Source organism: Lathamus discolor, chromosome 2 (assembly GCF_037157495.1).
Source record: "Lathamus discolor isolate bLatDis1 chromosome 2, bLatDis1.hap1, whole genome shotgun sequence".
NCBI classification, from domain to species: Eukaryota; Metazoa; Chordata; class Aves; order Psittaciformes; family Psittacidae; genus Lathamus; species Lathamus discolor.
In genome coordinates, this window is record NC_088885.1 from 110,031,578 (window position 1) to 110,052,417 (window position 20,840).

A 20,840-nucleotide genomic window follows, 5' to 3' on the forward strand; every position below is an offset into this window, starting at 1 on the left:
TTACAAATGTGGACCTTTTATTTTTGAAGGCTAATTTAATAATATTACATTTGTCAGTACATGAAAATGTTGTGACCTTGATTCTTTAATCTGTTAGCATTGGGTTGGAATCAGTCCTTGTAAATGACATTTATTTTGCTTTCGTTTACTCAGTTTACCAACTACCACACATGGCAAAGAACCTGTGAATACTAATGAACAGAAAAACAGTCAGTTACAGAAGCACAGACAAACAGCTATTAATAGCCCCTAAGTAAACACATATTTTAGAAGAACATGATTTTTTTGTGTGGTTCACAGTTTTCCTCAGAAGAATACTGCTTTAGAAAGCCTTTAAAGAGAAGGAACTGAGATTTGATAAGGACGAGGCTTCTACAGAAAAAAGGTTTGTAAAGGCAGAAATGAGAGAGGATCAAAGAAGGAAGCAGAAATACTACCCACCTGGCAGAAAACTTTTACAGCTGTCAAATTAAATGTCTGCAGTACAACAAAAGAACAAAGTTAGAAGCTTAAATAATGCCATCATTATCATAATATCTGAAACAAGTTATACCAGAGCCAGAAGATTCACACACTATGCTAGAGATTTGTATATCCTTTGCAAAAATAGTCTAGAAATAAAGACAATTCAGTTTCAATTTGTAGTCTGCATTCAGATTGAGTTTTGGTCCAGCTTAAGTTTTGCTGTATATCCTAGGGATCCGAGTTTCATTCAAATATTGTATCTCATTATAGAATTGAGGAACAACTTCATTTAGCTATTGGCTGCTAAATCCCTTTTTTCAGACTGTGAAGTTGTTTTTATCTTTTTATTTTTTTTTAATCAGTGAACTCTTAGAAACACTGGAATACTTCAGTACTTCCATTAGAAAATGCTACCATAAACTAAACTAACCAAGACATAAATGCTGAATTTTTATTACATTTTTTTTTAAACAGAAAAGTATATACAGAGTAGATAAGATACTACTTCCACATAGCACCGACAAAGAAGTACACGTTCAAGAGATGGGTTACATTTTCTTCAATGTATTTGGAATGGATTTCTCCATGCACTAATTTTACTGCTACGTTTCTGAGGAAGAAAAATAAATAAAACAGAGCCTGTCCTACTGTTCCAAGAATGCAGACTCATTTTGGACCATTTTGATGTATCAAACATTAGCAAAATCTACAACTGACTTAGCTGGACTGCCAGAATTCACGTTGCCCTACTTGAATGTGTAAACCAGAGGTAGATTTAAGTAGTACAGTGAGGTTTCATGTGCGACTATGAGCAGAGACCGAACTTTATTTTCAAACTAAGTATCTTCCTTTAGACTATTTATGAGACTGTAACTACTGATCTTTTCAAAGAGGTTTTCGTTAAAAAATATCTTATGTAAGAGGGGCCTTAGGGCAGTTTCATAGATAACTGAACAAGATGGAGGCTGAAATACACTCACATTTGGTCTTGCTACTAAATGTGAAAGGCTTAGGGATGGATATGCAGTCATGCATGTGTGCTAACTATATATGTATACTAGGAAATGCACAAGCTATACTCTAAAAGGGAGAGCATAACTTTTCTCAGTTAGAAATATTACACATCTACAAAAACCAGTAGTTATTTTTAAGTAGCAGTATTTCAAGTTGTCACTACCCTCTGCATTTTTGCTGTTACTTGCAGTTCCATCTGTAAGTCCACTCTGATTTGTTACTGTAACAAGTTAACTGTACTCTTGTCTTACTAATGTTCCCAGGAGATAAATGATTTTATTATAAAGAAAAATAAAATTTAGTTGTTCCACAGCTGTCTTGTAACAGATGTTTGTAATCATGTTTAATACATAGCAAGGAGGAAGTGTAAGCAAAGCCTTTTCTAAAAAATGTAAATATATTGGTTAATTTTTTTAACATATTTGTGCCCATATAACAAAGGAGATTCATAAAAACATTTATTTATACTTAAAACCAGTTCTGCTGCTGAACACAAGAAGGACTCATCCTTTTAGAAGGCACCATACAGAGCTTCAGAAAGTTTCATCTTCACCTTTTCAGCAATTACAGACTTTCAGCCTTCTTTTTACAACTGTCTAGAATTCCTGTCAAGGTTGACAACAGATCTTCAGACATTAACTCCTTATGGTCTTTCTCAATTTTCATATTCTGTTCCTCAAGGTATTTCTAGAAGAGTTATAGAAAGTTTATTAGATCATGGTCTCTATTGAACTGGTTCTGCTAAAGCATTCTAAGCAGTCATTGCACAGGTTAAGTGATTTCAGTTAAACACTTACCTGAAAGTTGTCTGCTAGAAGCAGATTAAACCTGACAGGATATTACTGCTGAAATTTAATGATCAGTTTTGATTACTTGTGCCAAAGGTTTTGTCAACAAATTTATGTAACTAGAATCCACAGACTCAGTGGAGCAGCTCTAAAATAACTTACTTTATTGGAAAAAGTAAGTTCCAATTTCTGTGCATTTAGCTGCAGTTGCAAATGTTTCTAGAAAGAATTAGGAATATCAAGTTTTAGCTTACCTCTGTAGATAGTACATGACTAGCAATGACTTCCAAAAGACGATGCAAGTTATCACCAGCTTTCCTTCTCTCTTCTGTTTTTGTCTGCAGAACAACTTGATACCTGAAAAGTAAAGACACTCAAAGTCACGTCCATAATTATTAAATTCCTGACATCTAAACCAATCACTTCAAGTCTGATATATTGTCATCATTAGCCATAACGTTTTTCTATTAGCCTCAACTTGAGCCAATATAGATTTATATATTAATACTCAAGTTAGAAGAAAAAGGACCATATTATGCTAACCAGTAAGAAACAAAGTGCCTTAGAGTCAGACTAGAGTCAGAACAGTTTTTCCAGACTGTAGGGCTGTAAAAATGTAGCTGTCACATAAGTTTGGAAACAAACTGATTACTTTACTATAACCATATATATGAAAAAAAATTACATGGGTATCAGGACTTCTGATACAGCAGAGAAATATTACAGCAAAAACACTAAATGTGGAGCAGAAAAATCTTTCAATTGTGAATTTGTGAAATTAATATACTGAAATGGATACCATCTCAGCAAGGAATTTTATGCTAGGATTCAAGAAAATGTCTTTATCCCCAGAACACAAAAATCCCAAATAAACTACACAAACAACTAGAAGTTATGGGCCTTACTTTCGTTGCAGATCATGCAGTTCATTCGTGGCTTCACTGAGACCTTCATTGATACCCCTCTCAAGTAATTGCTTATGCTGCTCTAACAATTCCAGTTCGTTTGCACATTTTTTCTCTTCCTCTTCTGCCTCCTGTAAACATAAGAGAAAAAATAAATAAATTGCATAGCTCAGGAATAATTAGGATTTTTTTCTCCTCATTTATATTACCCGATTACATTCTGAAACTTGAATGCGGAATTCAAACAAGTGACTCCAAACTCAGAACTAAGAAGAGAAAACAAAGACATGCTCCAAACCTAATGTTTCAGGTATAAACTAAGTTGATTGCACTCAGCCACCAATGCAGACATTAGCAATGAAATAACCCTGTTTTGTGGTTGTAGCTCACGGATTTGATTTAGAAGAGCAGTTATGCAAGACATTAGATTAGTTCAAAAGGCATTTTTCTCCTGGGCACCACAGCCTCACCAAAGTCATACTGATAGCTGGGAGGTACTGAAGCAGCCACTTAGCATAGGGTCCACACCCTCACTGGGGAGGGAAGAAAAAAAAACAAAACAAGCCCCCAAAAGCCAAGAAAGCAACAGTTTTATATTATTACAACATTTAGTGTGCTTTTAGTCAAATAATTTCTTCCTTACTTTTTAATGTGATTAAACATGTTTACTAAAACCTGTATTTATTATATATGAGCTGATTAGACAAGGCAGATTCTGTTAACTCTAAAATCTCCTTCAAGCACATGCTTTGAAAAATCCTGAGGTCAGGAGATGATTGCCACTACTTTTATTACTGGACGTAGTAGCTTATGATATACGGAATCTGCCGAAGTATGATGCCAGATTCTCTTACAAGAAAGTGAGAGCTGACTCACTTAAGGTAGCACAGAAATATTTCTGAAACGAATTAGAGAATCCTGCAAGAGGAATGTAACGAGGCCAGGCCGGAGGTCCAAACAAAAATACAAATCTAAAACTTATGTATAAAGATTAAGGACATTAAGGATAGATTGTCATCAACCGATAAAAAGTTCTACCTTAAGCTTCTGACGGTAAAGATCATCCAGTTTTTCAGCTTCTTCTTTTAGCGTTTTCACACTGCTTTTCTTGTCCGCTACCATTACATTCATCTAAAATGAAAACATGACTGAGAAAATAGAATACAAAAAGAATTCCACCATATAAACCCATGCCATCACAAACAACATGTGATAGCCAAGAAATATTTAATCCTGAACCCAATATTGCTAAAAATCTTCCTCATGACAACATGTCAGCGATGGTAAGCCACACAACAGATTGGAATGGGCAACTTATTAAAACCAAACTTTTCCAATATTTATGGTCAAATACACGTGAACTGTATAATCTTCAAAGCAGAGAATATATATTATTTAAAGCAACAGAAGGAGACCATAAGTCTCACAGAAACTTTTAGGTTCCACCATAATTAAAGCAACCTTCTCACAGCACCCCCCTTCCACCCCCAAAAAAACCCACCCCCTACCCAACAGCAACAACAAAACCCAACAAAACCAACCCAAACAAAATCCAACCCACCACACCACACTTAACCCATGCAAAACGCCAAATGAGAACAGCAGGTGACATTACAGTATCTTAGTCCTAATCTTCATTAACCAACAGACCTGTTCCAAAGTATCTTCCAAAGCCATTTTCTGCTGAGTAGCTTTCCTAATGTCTTCCTCAGTCTGGTTTATGATCTCCATAAGGGGACCCTGTAATACACATACAAGATCTGGTTAATGGAGTTTTTTAGTTTGAACTAAGATGCATCTCAGTATATCTCCTCCCTTTCCTGTTTTTATTTAGGCTGCTATACCCTTCAACAGCAATTTTCCTTCCTATATTATAATGCAGTTATGGCAATGCATCACAAGCTTTTTCAATCAAGTTTCATTGAGAGGTTAAGAGAGACCTTCCCAGCATTTCCAAAAAAAAATTTTTTTTTTTTTTTTTTTTTTTACAAGTGGTAACAGAAACATTTAGTGTTGAGTCTACTCACCTTGATCTGAGTTCTGTATTTGACTAGGCAACTTGGTCCTGCATCAGGATTAAACTGAATCTCAAAGTCGTGGCCTTTGGAATTCTCAGCACTTACTGGAATTAATTTCAGCTTTCGAGCCAGTTTATGATACTCCACCAGTTGCATTTCTATCTGTTCAGATGAGAAAAGGGCAAAAATAATACAGAAAATATAAGTGAAAAGTTTTGCAAAAATTACAGGGCTTTAAACAGGTGTCTGAGTTGCTGTGTAGAAACATGATTCCATGTCATGCCACAGTGTGCAAAAGCTGTATGCACTGGAGCACCTCCCGTATGAAGACAGGTTGAGGAAGTTGGGGCTGTTCAGCCTGGAGAAGAGAAGGCTGCGTGGAGACCTCATAGCAGCCTTCCAGTACCTGAAGGGGGCCTATAGGGATGCTGGGGACGGACTCTTCGTCAGGGACTGTAGTGACAGGACAAGGGGGAACGGGTTAAAACTTAAACAGGGGAAGTTTAGATTGGATATAAGGAGGAAATTCTTTCCTGTTAGGGTGGTGAGGCACTGGAATGGGTTGCCCAGGGAGGTTGTGAGTGCTCCATCCCTGGCGGTGTTCAAGGCCAGGTTGGATGAAGCCTTTGGTGACATGGTTTAGTGTGAGGTGTCCCTGTCCATGGCAGGGGGGTTGGACCTAGGTGATCTTGAGGTCCTTTCCAACCCTAACTATTCTATGATTCCATGATTCTGTGACAGTCTAGCAGTTTGCACTGCTTGGATTAAATGTTAGTTTACGATTCTTTCAGAATTTGCTCTTGAAGGTTTCCAGTGTGTATGGGTAAGACAACGGTACACCTGTTTTTTTCCCTGCTCATCTGCTGTACTTTTTTCCTGCCTCAGCTTTTTGAGGCTTAGTTGACAAGGAAGGAAAACCATGCTTGAAAATAATACAAATAACTAAAACTGATCAGTCATCATGTTGATATGTGTTCCTTGTTAGTTTTGACAGGAAAAGCCACATATCCTAATAACACTTGAGCATACCTCTAGCCTAAGCTTATTAAATGCTCTATGTTCTGATTAATGAGTGCCATTTACATGAAAACATCAAAAAACAAATATTTTTTACAGTTATGTGCTTCATACTTAGTAATATTAAGTTAAATTCTTCATACTGTGCAAGTGTTTGATAAAGGTTAACCCTGCCAAATGCAAGTTCTTTAGTTCTCCATCTAGCAAAGCAGAAGCTTTTAAATCACACCACTGACAGGCCCACATCTTTTCATCTGTTTGAGGGAACTGAATTTGTTCCTTAAAAATCTATTAGACCTTCCATATAAGGGATCAATCTGGTCCCAAATACATGCCGATACTGATTTAAAGCTCTAATTTTGCATTACTTCCTTGCCATGAAATCTTAATATTAGCCTGAAACTGCTAATGTTATAAAAGTTCTTGATGTTATAACACAGTGAGACCTGACAGTGGTACATATTCTACCATCCTTATGATGCAGGCAAAAAAGAAAAAAATGGAAAGGATACAGTTCCATTATGCTCAAAACAGAAATGTGGGGTGGGGTGGGGGGAAACAACAACAAAACGAACACCTTGCATTTTTTCAGCAAGACAGTAAACGGAAGCCATTCTTGTCACTTTAGGCTATTAAAGACATATCTATGCTGCTGTTAAGATTATTTAGGAAAGAAGTTAGAAATAGTCCAAGTCCCAGGTTTAAGCTTGTATGATGTAATCGGAGAACCACCTCTCAGTGTAGTAGGGTTTTCACATACCGCTTCTTTACTCCTAGCATATTTCAGCTCTTCATTCCACAGCTGATGTTCTTCTGCCTCTACTTCCTTCGTCAGCTTGTTAATGGTTTGCTGCAACTCGTTTCTCTCATGATTTATTCTCTCAATGTCCGCAACTGAGTACTTTTGGTTATCAAAGATGTGCTGGAGCCGAGCATTCTCCTGCTTCATTGCTTCTACTTCCATTTCTAAGTTTACAAAACATTTGTTAAATGTGTGTAAAATACCAGCCTATATAGTTAAATCTCGTCTCTCCGTATTTTTATTAGTAAATAACCGTATGTCATTACTCCAGTGTACAAGCAGCTATCAGCCAAAACCCAATCTCTACTAGCAATCCATTTTGCAAAGTTATTTGTGCCATCTTCATACACTAAGTATCTGTCCTGACACTGAGATTTACAATTATTTTAAACCTATTTCTAGCTTCACTATTGCATTTGTGACCAAAACCTTCTTACCTGCTGTCTCAACTTCCTCATTCACACCTTCCTTTTTTTGATCAAGGATGGCTATATGAGATTCCAGATTAGCTAAGTAAGCCTGGTATTTCTGGACATCTGATTGAAGAGATGCTTTCACATTTCGTAGTGATACTCTACGATCCTAGTAAATGGATTGAAAGAACAGCCATTATTATTTTAATCTAAAATAATTATCTTACTTTCCAGACAAGACAATAAGTTAATTGGTCAGCTTCAATAGTATAAACATAAAATTAAAGAACTTTAATAAATTTTACATGTGACAGCTGAGTCAAGTTAAGCATCTTTAAAAAATAAAAAGGTCTGAAAATATGGTTTGTAACTTGGTTCCTGTGTTTAGTCTTTGATTTGCATCAGGCATTGCATTAATAAATTTCTTACTACAGGTAATTCACAGCTTAAGTATAATAATACACAAAGGGCAGAAATCTACGGGAAGCTGGGAACACAAGCAGCACATTTTCCACAGTAGCCAGGGGTCTCAATTAGCCAGCTGCACAGCCGCTAAAGCATTTTTGAACTCCTGATGCATTAAAAAGCAGAATCCAACTTTTCAAACAAGAAATTTTCCCTAAAATATATTGTTACTGTTGAGTCAATGGAATTGTTAAAGATCACTCAGTTCCAACCCCCCTGCCATGTGCAGGAACACCTTCCACTAGACTAGGTTGCTCAAAACCCCATCCAACCTCGCCTTGAACACTGCCAGGGATGGGGCAGCCATGGCTTCTCTGGGCACCTGTTCCAGTGCCTCACCAAACCCACAGTGAAGAGTTTCTTGCTAATATCTCATCTGTATCTATCCTCTTTCAGTCTGAGGCAACTACCTTCTGTCATATTACTACTTGCTCTTATAAAAAGTTCTTCTGATCCCTAAGCAGTTCTCATACCAACATGTTTTGAAGAAATAATGCTGAAGTTCAGAGGAAAAAAAAAAATTCAACTATTTTATTACCATTTCAGTCAATGCAAGATTTTCTTACCTGAAAATATCTGCATAATATCAGTGACTGAAAATTCCACAGTAAATACCTTGTACTATAACGGTATAGAGTCTGTAATAACCTAGCCTAATTAAAATCTCTTCGAGCACTGATAATAATTTTCCATTTTTTAATATATCATCAGCATTTTTGCTTAACAATAACAGAAAATGCAACTTCACCATATAAACAAGTATAGACACATTTTACTAACCGGCTCGTTTTCCTTTTCTTTTTCTAGTCTTGCAATCTCTTCATGAAGCCTTTTGTTGTCAGCTGCTAAATTTTCTATCTGGAATTCATCTATATTAAATAAATCCTCTGGGGAGGTGGAAAAGAGGGTGGAAGTTACAAGTTAATGTCACTGAATATCATCACCTAATCTGAGTATCTGTGCTTTAGCTTCAGCACAGTAAATACCCATTATCTGGACAATTATTTTATGGAAACAAAACCACCAATAAACGAACCCAACCTAAACAACTAACAAAGCCATCAGAAAAACCACACACACTTCCATTACAAAGCAAATAGGCAAAACCCCCCAAACAAACAAGATACAAAGTGAGGACTGAAAAACTTGTTTGTTAAGAGGTCAAAATCACTCATGTGAGATCAGTTTCCAAACTGTCATATAGCCCACACTACAAGATAGTGTTTGTTAGGTAAGTTCCATCTATTCCAGGTTCACAAGGTAGGCTGATTTGTATACTCGTTTCTCATTCACATACTTCCTTGCCTCTTGAGACATCTTTTTCCCTTACTTCCTTCAGTGTTTGCTAAACAATGCCATGTTTACTTTTTCCTACTAATATCTAGTAACAATCTGGTAGCTTGTAATCTCTCCAATTGATGGCTCCAGCTTGCAATAGAAGTGTCCTTAGTCTGTCTTTTCATAGTAGGGCACAAAGCAAGAACTACTTCCTCCTTGTTCTCATATTCTTTTTTCATTTCTGTAGGTGATGAAATGAATAAGTAAAAAAAAAATAAAAATTAATACTTTTCCATCTCCCTGAAGATAAGCATGGCTGCATGGTGAATCATACACGGGAACCTTAACAACAGAGTTTGGAACACTTGCAAGCTGTTTTCAGAGCTTTTAGAAGCTGAACTTCCTTACTCATCAAATGTGCACCCTCTGGTAGTATTTTTCTTTTTTTAACTCTTAATTTTGTCAGACAAACAAGAACATCTGCATAGATGGAATTTGTATCTGAAGAACTGTATACTGCTTTGCTGCCACAAAGCCATGAAAACAATAGGATTGTACAGGTATAGCTGATAGTAGAGCATAACCCATCTGTCCAAACTAGTAAAAATGCACAAAAAAAAAAAAGAAAAAAAGAATTGAGTCAGAGTGACTGAAAGGTACTTTGGAATTTTGGCTTCCCCTACTTCAGGTCACTTTCACTTGCAGCAGTTTTGCTCACTTTACAAAGAGGAAAGAAACCAGTAACAAAGCCACTTCATTAAAACATGAAAACTTACTTAATTTTGACTGCACTTCTGCATCCAATTCTTCAAAAGTATCTCCCCCTTTCATGAATTGCTCATAGCACTTCACACAGTAATCCATGAAAACCTGAAAACAGTATGAAAAGTTTTCATTTCAACAATTCAAAGGGCTGTAAAATATCTACATAGTCTAAATCTACTCAACCAATGGGACTGAACTGACATCAAAAATATCTTTCACTGGTTTGACAGCACTTCCATAAAAAAAGAAAAAAAATCCCCCCCCTCCCCTCCAAAAAAACCATTTTCCCCTCCCTTAAAACATAGAATGTCAACAGATTATATCCTGGCAGGAGGCGACATCTAGAATTCACATTAAGAAAGGTCTGGAAATACTTGATACATTTTTCTGCAATACCTAACAATAACAGTAGATACCACATATAAGAATTTATTATCTTGAAGCATATGATGCTTTCATGCTTGTTTATGAAAATGGTAGGTCTGTTTAACAGACCTAAATAGGACCACTATACTTGAGATATGCAGACGTCAAGAGTACTGATCTAGAATTAAAGAAAGGTTATGCAAGAATTTACTTGAGACTTTAAATTACAGATCTTTCAGAAGCAATTACAACAGTATTGTAAATTTTGTCTCAACATACATGCATATGCATCAGGGTATAAGCACACAGTTTTAAATCATTTTTACTTGTCAACTGTTAGATTTGTAACCTTTGTCCAAAATTATGATTTAATTTTGTTTTTTTGCACATCGTATAATCCCTTCCAAACATCTGTTGTGGGCTGACCCTGAGTTAAATCTGAGCAGTACTAATAATCCCTGATAAATCTGAAAGAAAGCAAGCTGCTAGATTTTTAAGTGCCTGAATTACATTGCCACCCTATTCTGTGTCTCGAAAATCAAATATTTTTAAATGGTGAACTGAGTAGGAATCTGCAAGAGCTACCAAATTTATGATGAAGTCACTGTCTTTACACTGTACTCTGTTAAACTAGTTGATCAGGCTTTTTATATGATGATACTATACTTCCTAGAGAAAATTGTGAATATAAATCGGAACAGAATATATAAATTCAGATAATTTTTTTGTCTCATATTTGTGTTGTTACAGCATATAGAAAAATTCAGTTGAACAGCTCTGATAATCATGGTACCTTACTATGTACAATTCCATCATCTGTCTCTCCTCCCCTGTTCTGTCCATCATCAAACGATGGCGCATTTTCCCTCGCAGCAGCGTACAACTGAAAGGCACAGGTGCATACAAAGAGCAAGTGTGAAGATCTCCATTAGTTTTCATATTAGTTTCATGTTCGTGATAAGAAGCAGAGTAACACTGGATTAGGATTTCAGCAAGTGGGTGTAAAGATGCTGCTTCAGAATGTGACCAATCACATCAGTGTATAAACCTGTGTTTAGTTGACTTAAAAGGTGAAGAGGCATTATTAACTCCAAATTCAACACTGACAAATTGCCTTGCTAAACCAAATGTATCTTTTCAGCATAAAAGATGGTATTTTTACATGTGACCAATTCAGTAGTGAACTTGTCACAGATTCCAAGTTTTGTTCAGACCTGAGCCGGCAGCAGCAGAGTTAACACTTTCAAAACCAAACAAGCAAGCTGCTCCCAAACACAAACCTACCCCATTCTGTAAAATGATCACAGAACACTTGAATAATTGCTATTGAAAATTCCATCCTTAGATTTCAAATATAGAAGATGGCAGATCTCACAAGAAGATAAGCACTGAAGATGCATGAATAAACCCATTACCTTTTCATATTTTTATATGTAAGTTATCATCTCCCTCCACCTCTCTCATACACAAATTTATCCAGTGCACACAGTTAAAAAACTACCATACCTTAACATTAAAAACTCAATATTAAAAGTAAGGCTAAGGACTAGCTCCCAGACAGCAGGTAAGAACACCTACTTTTTTTCTTTATATAAATATCAAAGAAATATTTAGAAAGCATTTAAGAGATCTATATTGAAACAAACATTCCAGCCCCAAAATTGGAAACATTTGGCTAAAAAAGGACAAATGTTACCTTGACACAATCAATTAACCACACCAAAGCTGCCACAATCTGAGGCCACGTGTGTGGTGCTCCCACTGTGTACATGGAGCTTTTTGACAAAGCAAAGGGGTACCTACAAGGTCGAAGAAAATACATTTTTTATAGCTGTGGAAAACAGTGATAAACAAGTAGACATGAAAACAACAATTTACATGTAGATGAAGTCACAGATGAAGAACAAACTCAATTGTACTTTATACTGTACATCAAAGGAGGTAAGCCAAGTTCTTACAACACTATTTCATTCAATTACCATGGGTTTATTTTGTAATTCAGAGAATATTTCAAGTTGGAAGTGACCCATAAGAATTGAGTCCAACTCCCTGCTCCTTGCAGGACTACTGAAACTAAACTATATGACTAATGTTGTCCAGATGCTCCTTGAACTCTGATAGTGTGGGTGCTGTGACCACTTTCCTGGGTAGCCTGTTCCAGTAAGCGACAACCGTCTTGGTGAAAAGCCTATTTCTAATGTCCAATCTGAACGTTGCCTGACACAGCTTCATTCCATTTCCTTGTGTATTACTGCTGATCACCAGAGGGGAGATGAGCACCTCACCCTCTGCTGCCCTTCTTGGGGAAGCTGTAGACTGCAATGGTCATCCCTCAGCCTTCTCTTCTCCAGGCTAAACAGGCTAAGTGACCTCAGCTGCTCCTCATAAGTCTTGCCCTCAAGGCCTTTCACCATCTTGGCCACCCTCCTCTGGACACACTTCAATAGTTCGATGCCTTTCTTACATTGAGGTACCCAAAACTGCACACAATATTAAAGGCAGGGCCACACCAATCAGTGCAGAGTGGGACAATCAACTCCCTCTACTGGTTCACTATTGAAGAAATAATTGATAAAAAATGGACTTTTGCATATTCAAAGATTAGGAACAATTAAGGCCTCATACAAAAGCAATGTAAGCTATTCCTTCACACAGTCCTTAGTCCCTTCATACGCTCCTTAGCCTCTCTTACAGGGGAGGGATGGACAGTACAGTACTAAGGAAAAAGGAGTGGGTAACCTGTAAGCATGAGGCGATTCATGATGAGACAAAGACCTCAAAGGAAAGGCAAACATGAGGGAGGAATAGTCAATAGATGGTGTTTAGACTTCCAAAATAGGTGTGCAAGCCTGGAGGATTTCTTAACATATGAAAAGAAATTAGTACATAGGAGTTCTGTTCTTAGAGGGCAAGATTCTTGCTTCTTGGGTCTAAGGAACTTTGAAAACAAAACAGCTGATTATCAGCTTCATGTCATGCAATTACAGAAATGAATTTTAGAATAGTTGCATATCAAAGTATTAACATGCTAAAAACATGAAGCATGCTAATTACAGACATTTTCTCAATCTTCTGTTTGTTAAGGAGCACAGAAGTGCAGACTTTATTCTGTCTTTAGGCAGACTGCTGCCCAAAAATATTTTAAGAACATTGAACAGGAAGCTACCGATAAACTGATAGCTATAAATAAGTGCTCACAAGCCATTCAGGCTAAGAATCTTTAAAAATTAATTACTTAAGTCTGTTTTACTTAAGTTTTAAGAAAACTTAAAGTGAGGTCTCAGAACAAGTCTTTTTATGGAGGATTGCACTCTTGGTGCAGCAGAGTAAAGCCTCTTGAGAACAACCTCCTTTTCAACATCTCAGCTAGGTCAGCAGTTTCAAATATTATAGGCTAAACCCAGTTTTATAAAAATACCAAGAAGTGAACAGAACAGATTTGTACCTATATCTAAGGAGTCCTGGTGCTTTGACACCATCATGGGCTCGAATTTACACTAGCAAATTACACTTCACTTTTTTTAATAAGACCTAAATATTCGCCATTATCAACAAGCAGAGGATTTTCTTTCTTGGAAAGTGTTGGTGCATTACTGATTCCAAACACTTTTGAATGAGATTACAACATCCAGCTACTTAGTGGTTTTTCTACCTCAGTGGTAATTTTTATTATTTCTACTCTCTGCTTCAAAAGCGTACAGAGAAATTATAGGAAAAGTTATTTTTAACTAATCAAACATTCTGAAACCGTTTTTTTTTTCCTGTTCTTGGATTTTAACAGAATGAACCAGAACAGTCTGTTAAAAACCTTTTCATAGAATCACAGACTGGTTTGGGTTGGAAAGGACCTTAAGGCTCATCTAATTCCAACCCCCTTGCAATGGGCAGGAACACTTTCCACATGTTGCTCAAAGCCCTGTCCAACCTGGCCTTGAACCCTTCAAGAGAGTAGAAGATTTCTGTCTTTCAAAGTTTAAAAAAAAAATAAAGACAAATAATTAGATTTTACATTTCAAAGCAAGCTTCCAGCAACCTGAAGTTCTGCAAGCTCAAATACAAAATGTAAAGTCTGAGAATCAGAGAATCAGTTACTTCAGAGAGTAAACTTGGAGCTAAACAAAATTAATCACAACATTGTAGTTTCAGAGGAATAATGAAGCCTATGCATTCTCCCCAGCTATCACGCAGAATTCTTAGCTTTTAATTTTCTAGCTGTGTCATATCTATTTAATATGACAGACTAATAATAATAATCTTACCCAAGCTCTTTAAAAACTTTGGGAACTTCCTCTTCAAATTTGGAGTCAGGCAGTTCATAAGAAGGGCAAAGAAATCCATAGACAAAAGTGAAGATTTTTAAAAAATCCTTAACAGATGGAGACTGTAGTGATTTCATGGAAACATTATGGGCATAACCATTCTCAGCAAGAAACTGAAAGAAACATGGCATATTAGTCACTAAAAATCTAAAGTTGAAACCATGAAAAAGAAATATTCTTATTAGCATCTTTTATGCCTAACAACATATGTTTCGAATAAGTTTAAAAGTTACCTCACAAAGCTGCTTGATACATTGTTGGATGAATGCCTTGTCATGAAGTGGCCTGGGATCCTTGATCTTTTCTGTACCAAACACACCATACTGACTGTTGCGTGAGCCTCCAACCCCACTAGTTCTAAGAACAAAAAATAGATACAGTTCTTGTGACAATACAAATAAAGAAGGACTCCCTAAGTATTTAAGTCACTACAATTGCTATTTTTATGTTTCTTTTGCATTTGTTATTCAAAAGGATGCCTGAAAGTTTCTATGATGACTGGAAAAAACAATAGCAACCTGGAATCAATGATGCACATGTTCAACAGAGGGATTACTGCATCCTAGGTGAACATTTTCTTCAGTTTATTGAGCAAAATATAAAGACTGAAGTACTTAAGGAGTATTTAAAAGTAGTTCTCTGCAACAGCGGTGTCCTACGAAAGAAGATCCTTGCAAGACAATAGAACACAGAAAATCATGAACTAAGCTGAAAGATTATAGACTTTTGGAAGGTTTGCATCTCAGAAATTAGGAGAACCTAAAGCAGAGTGTACTGAAGACACTGTTCTTCCTTAAACAGGCAAATGTAGGGAGGATCTCTTAAGGTCTCCAACGCTTATCATTCCCAAGAGGAAGAACAGCTCTCGGAGCAATTCCTACTCCACAGCATTATTGTTTAGTGATCAAAGAATGAAGGATGGCAGACCTGAAGATATGCTCACCCAAGGTCCATTACTTGCTGTAATGAAAAGCAATCGAGAGAGAAAGAATACAAAATGGTGTGGGAGTGTTATTGTTTTAATTTACATTACAGAGATCTAAAGCCCTTAATACCTCTTGCCAAAAAAGCTGACTTTCCTTTCCGAAGTTCCAGGTGTAGGTTTGCTCATGCTCAGCTTCCCAAATGCACTTCTGTCCTTCCTGAGGGATAGGGAGAAGGAGTCAAGTGAATATTTCTAACATTTCACCTTTTGCTCATGTAAGAAAACTATAAACACATGCATATAAGCCTAAGCATCTTCAGCATATCAGCATCTCAGAAAAGCCAACTGATTTTGATACATTATTCCTCAATTAATCATTACTACTTCTGCAAGATATGCAAGTATACATTTCATACACATGCCCTCCCCCCCAGCCACCTCTAAAGAAATATATATGGAAAAGTGCTACAATTTGAGATGTGTCATGGGTATACAAATAGATTAAAGAAATTTTTTTTGCAGAACTGGATCACTTGTGCAAATATCCTTAGCTGCAAAAAATTTTCTTTTTGCTGTTCATGTTTTTTTTTCAGCTGCTACTTAAACACCGAAACACACTACAGTAAATCTCTTTAGAGTTAGTTTTACATACCTATTCTTAGCAAGATAAGCAACACTTACATCTGAGGCGTTTGAAGACCCATCTTATTGCTGTCCTGCACTCGCAGTGCCATCATAGACTGCCGACCAGTGCTGCCAGCAATACTTGAGCTTCGTCTCATTGTGACTGAACTGTAAATCAAAACCTATCAGTATTGGAAAATGCAGGATCCAAGAATATTTACATTTTAATCATCACAATGACTTTATAAAGGAGCAAAACAAACAAGTAGAACTGTACTTTGGACCAACCAGTGTTGACAGTTTAAAAAAATATTAGGTAAAAAAATATAAATTAACGCACTCACACACACTGAAAAAGTGTTTATCTCTCTCCAGAACTGTATAGCAGCAGCCACAGCCTTTCAAATTAACTATTTTATTGATAAAAGTGACAGTGCTGGTTGAAAATGTACTGTTTTTGTCTTTACTTATCTGTAGTAACTTCTAACCTACAAGTTCCAAAACCAAAACGGCTTAAGAAGTTTTTCAGTCTAATCAGCTGGGAGGAAAGCCACGTTAAAATGACTACTGTTTCTAACATTCTAGCCATTCATCTATTCCTTAGCCCCTAATTCTGAGCCTGCTTGCTGATTTTGCAAAATGATCTCACAATATCATAGCACAATAACTAGAAACCCTATTCTGAAATAGCATTACAGAATCATAGAATGGGTTGGGCTGGAAAGGACCTTAAGATTCCAACCCCCCTGCCATAGACAGGGACACCTCACACTAGACCAGGTTGCTCTAGGCCCTGTCCAACCTGGCCTTGAACACTGCCAGGGATAGAGCATTATGGTTATCTTCAGACTATACACACAAAGTGGAAATCAAACTGGAAGCATTGAACTATCCCCCCAGTGCCATTAAGTGGAACTTTGAGGCAAATAGAATTAATTTTGAAAAAAAACACCAACTTTTGCCCTCTACAGAGTATCTAGTTTGGTATGGGCTCAAGTGACCGAACTATAAGTAATCAAAAAACCCCTTCATTACAAACATTACCATAACACATTATCAATACAAACTGTGTTTACACAATCACATTTCTAGTTCCACTTCTAGCTCTCAATCCATGACAGAAGTTTAGCTTAGGCCCACTTCACAGGGTGGTTTACCCACGACCTCATACAAGAATCTACATTGTCCCATTCCTTTACCAGTGATGCAAAGCAAACAGTAAGTTGTCTTCACAAACATACCAAATGGCTGGTTTAAAAGCAGTTTGATAGTCCACACGTCAGCAGTAAAAAGGAAGGAGCACGGCAGAACTGGGCACAACTGCTTCCACTTGCATTAACAGCGCGTTTAATCCGTATCAAAGGCAAACAGGGACGCTAACAGCGTTTTACACGCCAACACCCCGACACTCGCGGCAGCCGAGACCAGCCCCCCAGAGCCCCAGCCTTCCCCCCGTGCGCGGCTCAGCCCCGGCCCTATTATCCTCGGTAAGAAAGGCCTGCACCACAAAGAACCCCGTCCCAGCAGCCCGACCGTTACGGCGAGCGGTGCCTGAGCCGTCCCCTCGATTTCAAATGCACCCGCCGACGACGTCACGTAGCGCGCCGTAGTTCCTGCGTCATAGAGGAGCGACGAAGAAGGGTAACGGGTGAAGAGACACGGGGCGTGTTCTGTCGCTTCCTTTTGACTGGCCTTTCACACACAGACTGCCGGGTTCACCCGGAAACTCTTAGGGGCACAGGTCGTGGCCGTACAACAAGATGGCGGCGCTCAGCTGTGGCGGAGCAGTGAAGGTAAGCGGTTGGGGTGTTGCTGTGCGATGATGAGTCCTGGTGTTTTTCTCCCTGCACAGCGAGGGGCGAGAGTGGAAGGCAGTCCCCTTTTTATTCACCGCCGTAATGAGCCTTTAGCAGCTTTATCACCCCGCGGCGGTAAGGAGGGTACTGCGGCGCCAGGCTGCTCGTCCTGCCGAATTGCGGTGGGATGTGGCATCGGAAAGGGGGTCCCGGCAAAACCGAGCTCGCTGTCCCCGTGTACGCGCGGGTACGAGCACTGTGGCCCTGCCTGCGCCGCGCTGGGGCGGCGGCTGTCCCCGGGCTTGTGTTACAGCTCTGGGCGCTGCCGTGTGAAATCCTGGTCTATGCAGCTGCTGTGTCATGGTGCTGTGTTCTAACTTGTTAAAGAGAATAAAGTTCACTGTGCTGTATGAAGTCGTAGGGACTTTCTCGAAAACTTATCAACTATAAAAATGTGGAATAAAGATAGAACAGAAGCGACAACTAGGAAACCAGCTGAAGGCAGGAGTTTCTACACCATGTGCTGAGTGCACATGGAGATGCCTGTCAGGAGATAAGTGCTGCTTTATTAGACAATGGTAATTCTGAAAAGTGAACTCTGTAAAACAACTTCCCACAGGAGGAGTTTGCTCCAGGAAGCATGTGTGATTGCCAGCTACAGTTTCAGGGAGTTGATTTTTCTTCTTGAAAATCAGAGCCATGATGTCTGTGGTACATCGGCTGACGGCGGGGTGGCTTGTGGATCATCTGTCTTTCATCAACCAGTGTGGCTATGAGGTCTGTGACTCCTTTGCGTACCCTGATGGTGTCACTCTCGATACTTCTGTCATATCTACTAGAGATTGTCATCCTACTTCTGCCTTTGCTGCCACTTCCTCAAGTGATGGTCCTATTCCTGGTACTGGAGATGCAATAGAAACAGAAGGTAAACCAGCAAAAACAAGATACATGTTCCGGGAGGAATTCTTTAATGTTTCTAAGCCCCATATAGCTGCAGCTCTTGAGGAGCAGCTGTGGCAGGGATGCCTTGAGGCAAGTCTCACAGAACTAAAGGCCAGCAGCAACAGAGGGGAACACCAAGCAGAAACCAAGAGTGGTGTCGGAGGTTCTCTTGCCGGTGCTAGGAAGGTATGTTCTCTGTAATACAGTAAGCTACAGTAACCCCTTGGTAAATAACATACCACTAACACTGTCTTGCACACTTCAGTTTCTTGAGATTATGTAGGAGATAAGGAACTTTTCCACCATAGATGTCAAGATGCATGGCAAAACATCTCTCACAAGCACTCACAAAGGTATTCTTGTGTCCCTTATGTCAGTAATATGCATCCTTTGATGCTAGAAGTTGTGTGTTGCTCACAGAATCTTCTGATGTTGGCTGTGATCAGGCACTTGAGCTGAAACTGTGGTAGCTGTCAAGATTGTGCAGATTAACAAGAAGGGAAGGACAGTATGAATTTACTATAAATATGTAGATTGCTCAGTCCTGTTCCTTATGAACAAAAAAGTGTTGCAGGTCTAAACCAACAAATGTAATCCTGAAGGTGTGGCTAATTTTCTCCTGTTACTGGTAAGCTGCACTTGAAGCCCATACCTTCAAGTATGGGTCCAAAGGAGGTATGAACATGAGCTGTGCATGTGCTAGGTATGTTCAGGTCCCAGTGCCATGAGTAGCGTAACAGCTTTAAGCTTATGTACCTTGAGAATGCCTACAGCAGACGAGATATTTTGAGATCATATTTTTGCTTATTGGAGTTGTGATAGAAAACCATGTAATTCTTCTGCCTGTAATTCATTTATATTTGATTATTTTTTTCCTTTCATTGTGGAGTAATATTTTTTGTTCATTGTTTGCTCTTTGTGCAGAAACGTAAAAGGAAATGTGTATTCAACCAGGGTGAACTGGATGCTTTACAATACCATTCAAAGGTAAGTCTGAACTGAAGTATAATTTGCAAATACATGACATCTGACTTCGGGCATGTACAGAGTGCAACATGTGGTTGCAGGCAAGTTCTGTTCTTGTAGCTTATTCCACTAACGGTAAGCTCTACTCTCTAGTCCTTAAATGAATAAGGGCTTACAGAAACTGTCTTCTGTGTAGATGTATGTGAAATGAACTAGACATTAAGCTGTGGCTAAGACAGTTCAGAGAGCTGGAATCTGCATTCACAAAATATCTTTTACTGTTATAGCAGGGGGATTGGAACTAGGTGGTCTTAAGGTCCTTTCCAACCCTACCTATTCTATGATATGATTGTGATATGTTGTATATTAGTTGAACATGAAGTGACTGATTTGAAATAAACCGCATAGTGTGGTTGAAGATTGATGCAACTTTAGTGTATCAGGACAGTGTGCTGAAGTTATTCAAAGTTTCTCTGACCAAATGTACTCCTAGATGTCTCATTCTGCTAATGAGAAGAAATTTTCTTCCCATCCCCCTCTCTTGCCCCCCACCCCCCAGCATTTTACATTGTAATACTAAAGTATCATGAATGAATTAGAATTCAGGTCTCTATTTAGGGTTATGTCTGTGATGTACTGATGAAGTTACAACTGAATGAAACTGAGGCGTGTTAGTAAATCCTGGAAGTGTAATCTGTAGATGATGCTTGATGCATTCTTGATGCTTTCTGAAATAGTGTGAACTTCCTTTCTGACAAAGGTGTTAGTCATATTTGGGCTCTTGTTTAATTCTGTTCCTCTTGGAGTATATTTAAATGACTAAATTTTTCTTCTTTTACATGGCAAATTTTTATAGTAAACATGTACAGTTTGCTATAGTACAGTGTAGAGGTCCTGTAGTTGTTGTGAATAGCCATGCATGTGCAGGAATTGCCTTAAAGGGGCAAAGAGAAGTTCAACAGCAAGAGCAGG

At 38.2% G+C, this 20,840-nt stretch overlaps 2 protein-coding genes across 7 annotated transcripts in view; one reads left to right on the forward strand and one right to left on the reverse strand.

Annotated features, from left to right (window-relative positions):
* On the reverse strand, positions 1 to 17,967 carry NDC80 (NDC80 kinetochore complex component). 2 transcript variants are annotated; one of them, XM_065668074.1, is made up of 17 exons: positions 17,698 to 17,967; positions 16,222 to 16,332; positions 15,671 to 15,757; positions 14,849 to 14,972; positions 14,556 to 14,728; positions 11,993 to 12,095; positions 11,090 to 11,179; positions 9,942 to 10,035; positions 8,668 to 8,774; positions 7,447 to 7,591; positions 6,968 to 7,173; positions 5,200 to 5,352; positions 4,823 to 4,912; positions 4,211 to 4,303; positions 3,173 to 3,303; positions 2,522 to 2,624; positions 1 to 2,166 (listed from the first exon to the last, which is right to left on the reverse strand). In XM_065668074.1, exons 2-17 carry the CDS (start codon positions 16,320 to 16,322, stop codon positions 2,044 to 2,046), a joined length of 1,923 nt encoding a protein of 640 aa, XP_065524146.1. In that variant the 5' UTR covers positions 16,323 to 16,332; positions 17,698 to 17,967; the 3' UTR covers positions 1 to 2,043. The 2 variants fall into 2 exon arrangements, with proteins under 2 accessions (XP_065524146.1, XP_065524145.1); XM_065668073.1 differs by lacking the exon at positions 17,698 to 17,967 and adding an exon at positions 17,406 to 17,640.
* METTL4 (methyltransferase 4, N6-adenosine) overlaps positions 17,811 to 20,840 on the forward strand; it is a 17,849-nt gene continuing 14,819 nt past the window's right edge. For 2 of the 5 annotated variants that reach the window (XM_065668076.1, XM_065668077.1), the window contains exons 1-3: positions 17,811 to 17,957; positions 18,580 to 19,088; positions 19,827 to 19,889. In XM_065668076.1, the coding sequence (XP_065524148.1) occupies positions 18,660 to 19,088; positions 19,827 to 19,889 (492 nt within the window). In that variant the 5' untranslated portion in view covers positions 17,811 to 17,957; positions 18,580 to 18,659. The remainder of the gene's footprint in view (positions 17,958 to 18,579; positions 19,089 to 19,826; positions 19,890 to 20,840) is intronic. The other 3 variants (XM_065668079.1, XM_065668078.1, XM_065668075.1) reach the window with 3 other exon arrangements.

Bases quoted from the DNA above. Each gene is read 5' to 3' on its own strand.
- NDC80 (XM_065668074.1), bottom strand. From the start codon at position 16,322: ATGAGACGAAGCTCAAGTATTGCTGGCAGCACTGGTCGGCAGTCTATG. The intron at 7,174-7,446 runs GTAAGAAGGTTT...TTGTAAACTTAG, and splicing joins TGAGGAAGTTGAGACAGCAG to AAATGGAAGTAGAAGCAATG. The intron at 2,167-2,521 runs GTAAGCTAAAAC...TAACTCTTCTAG, and splicing joins GTCATGTACTATCTACAGAG to AAATACCTTGAGGAACAGAA.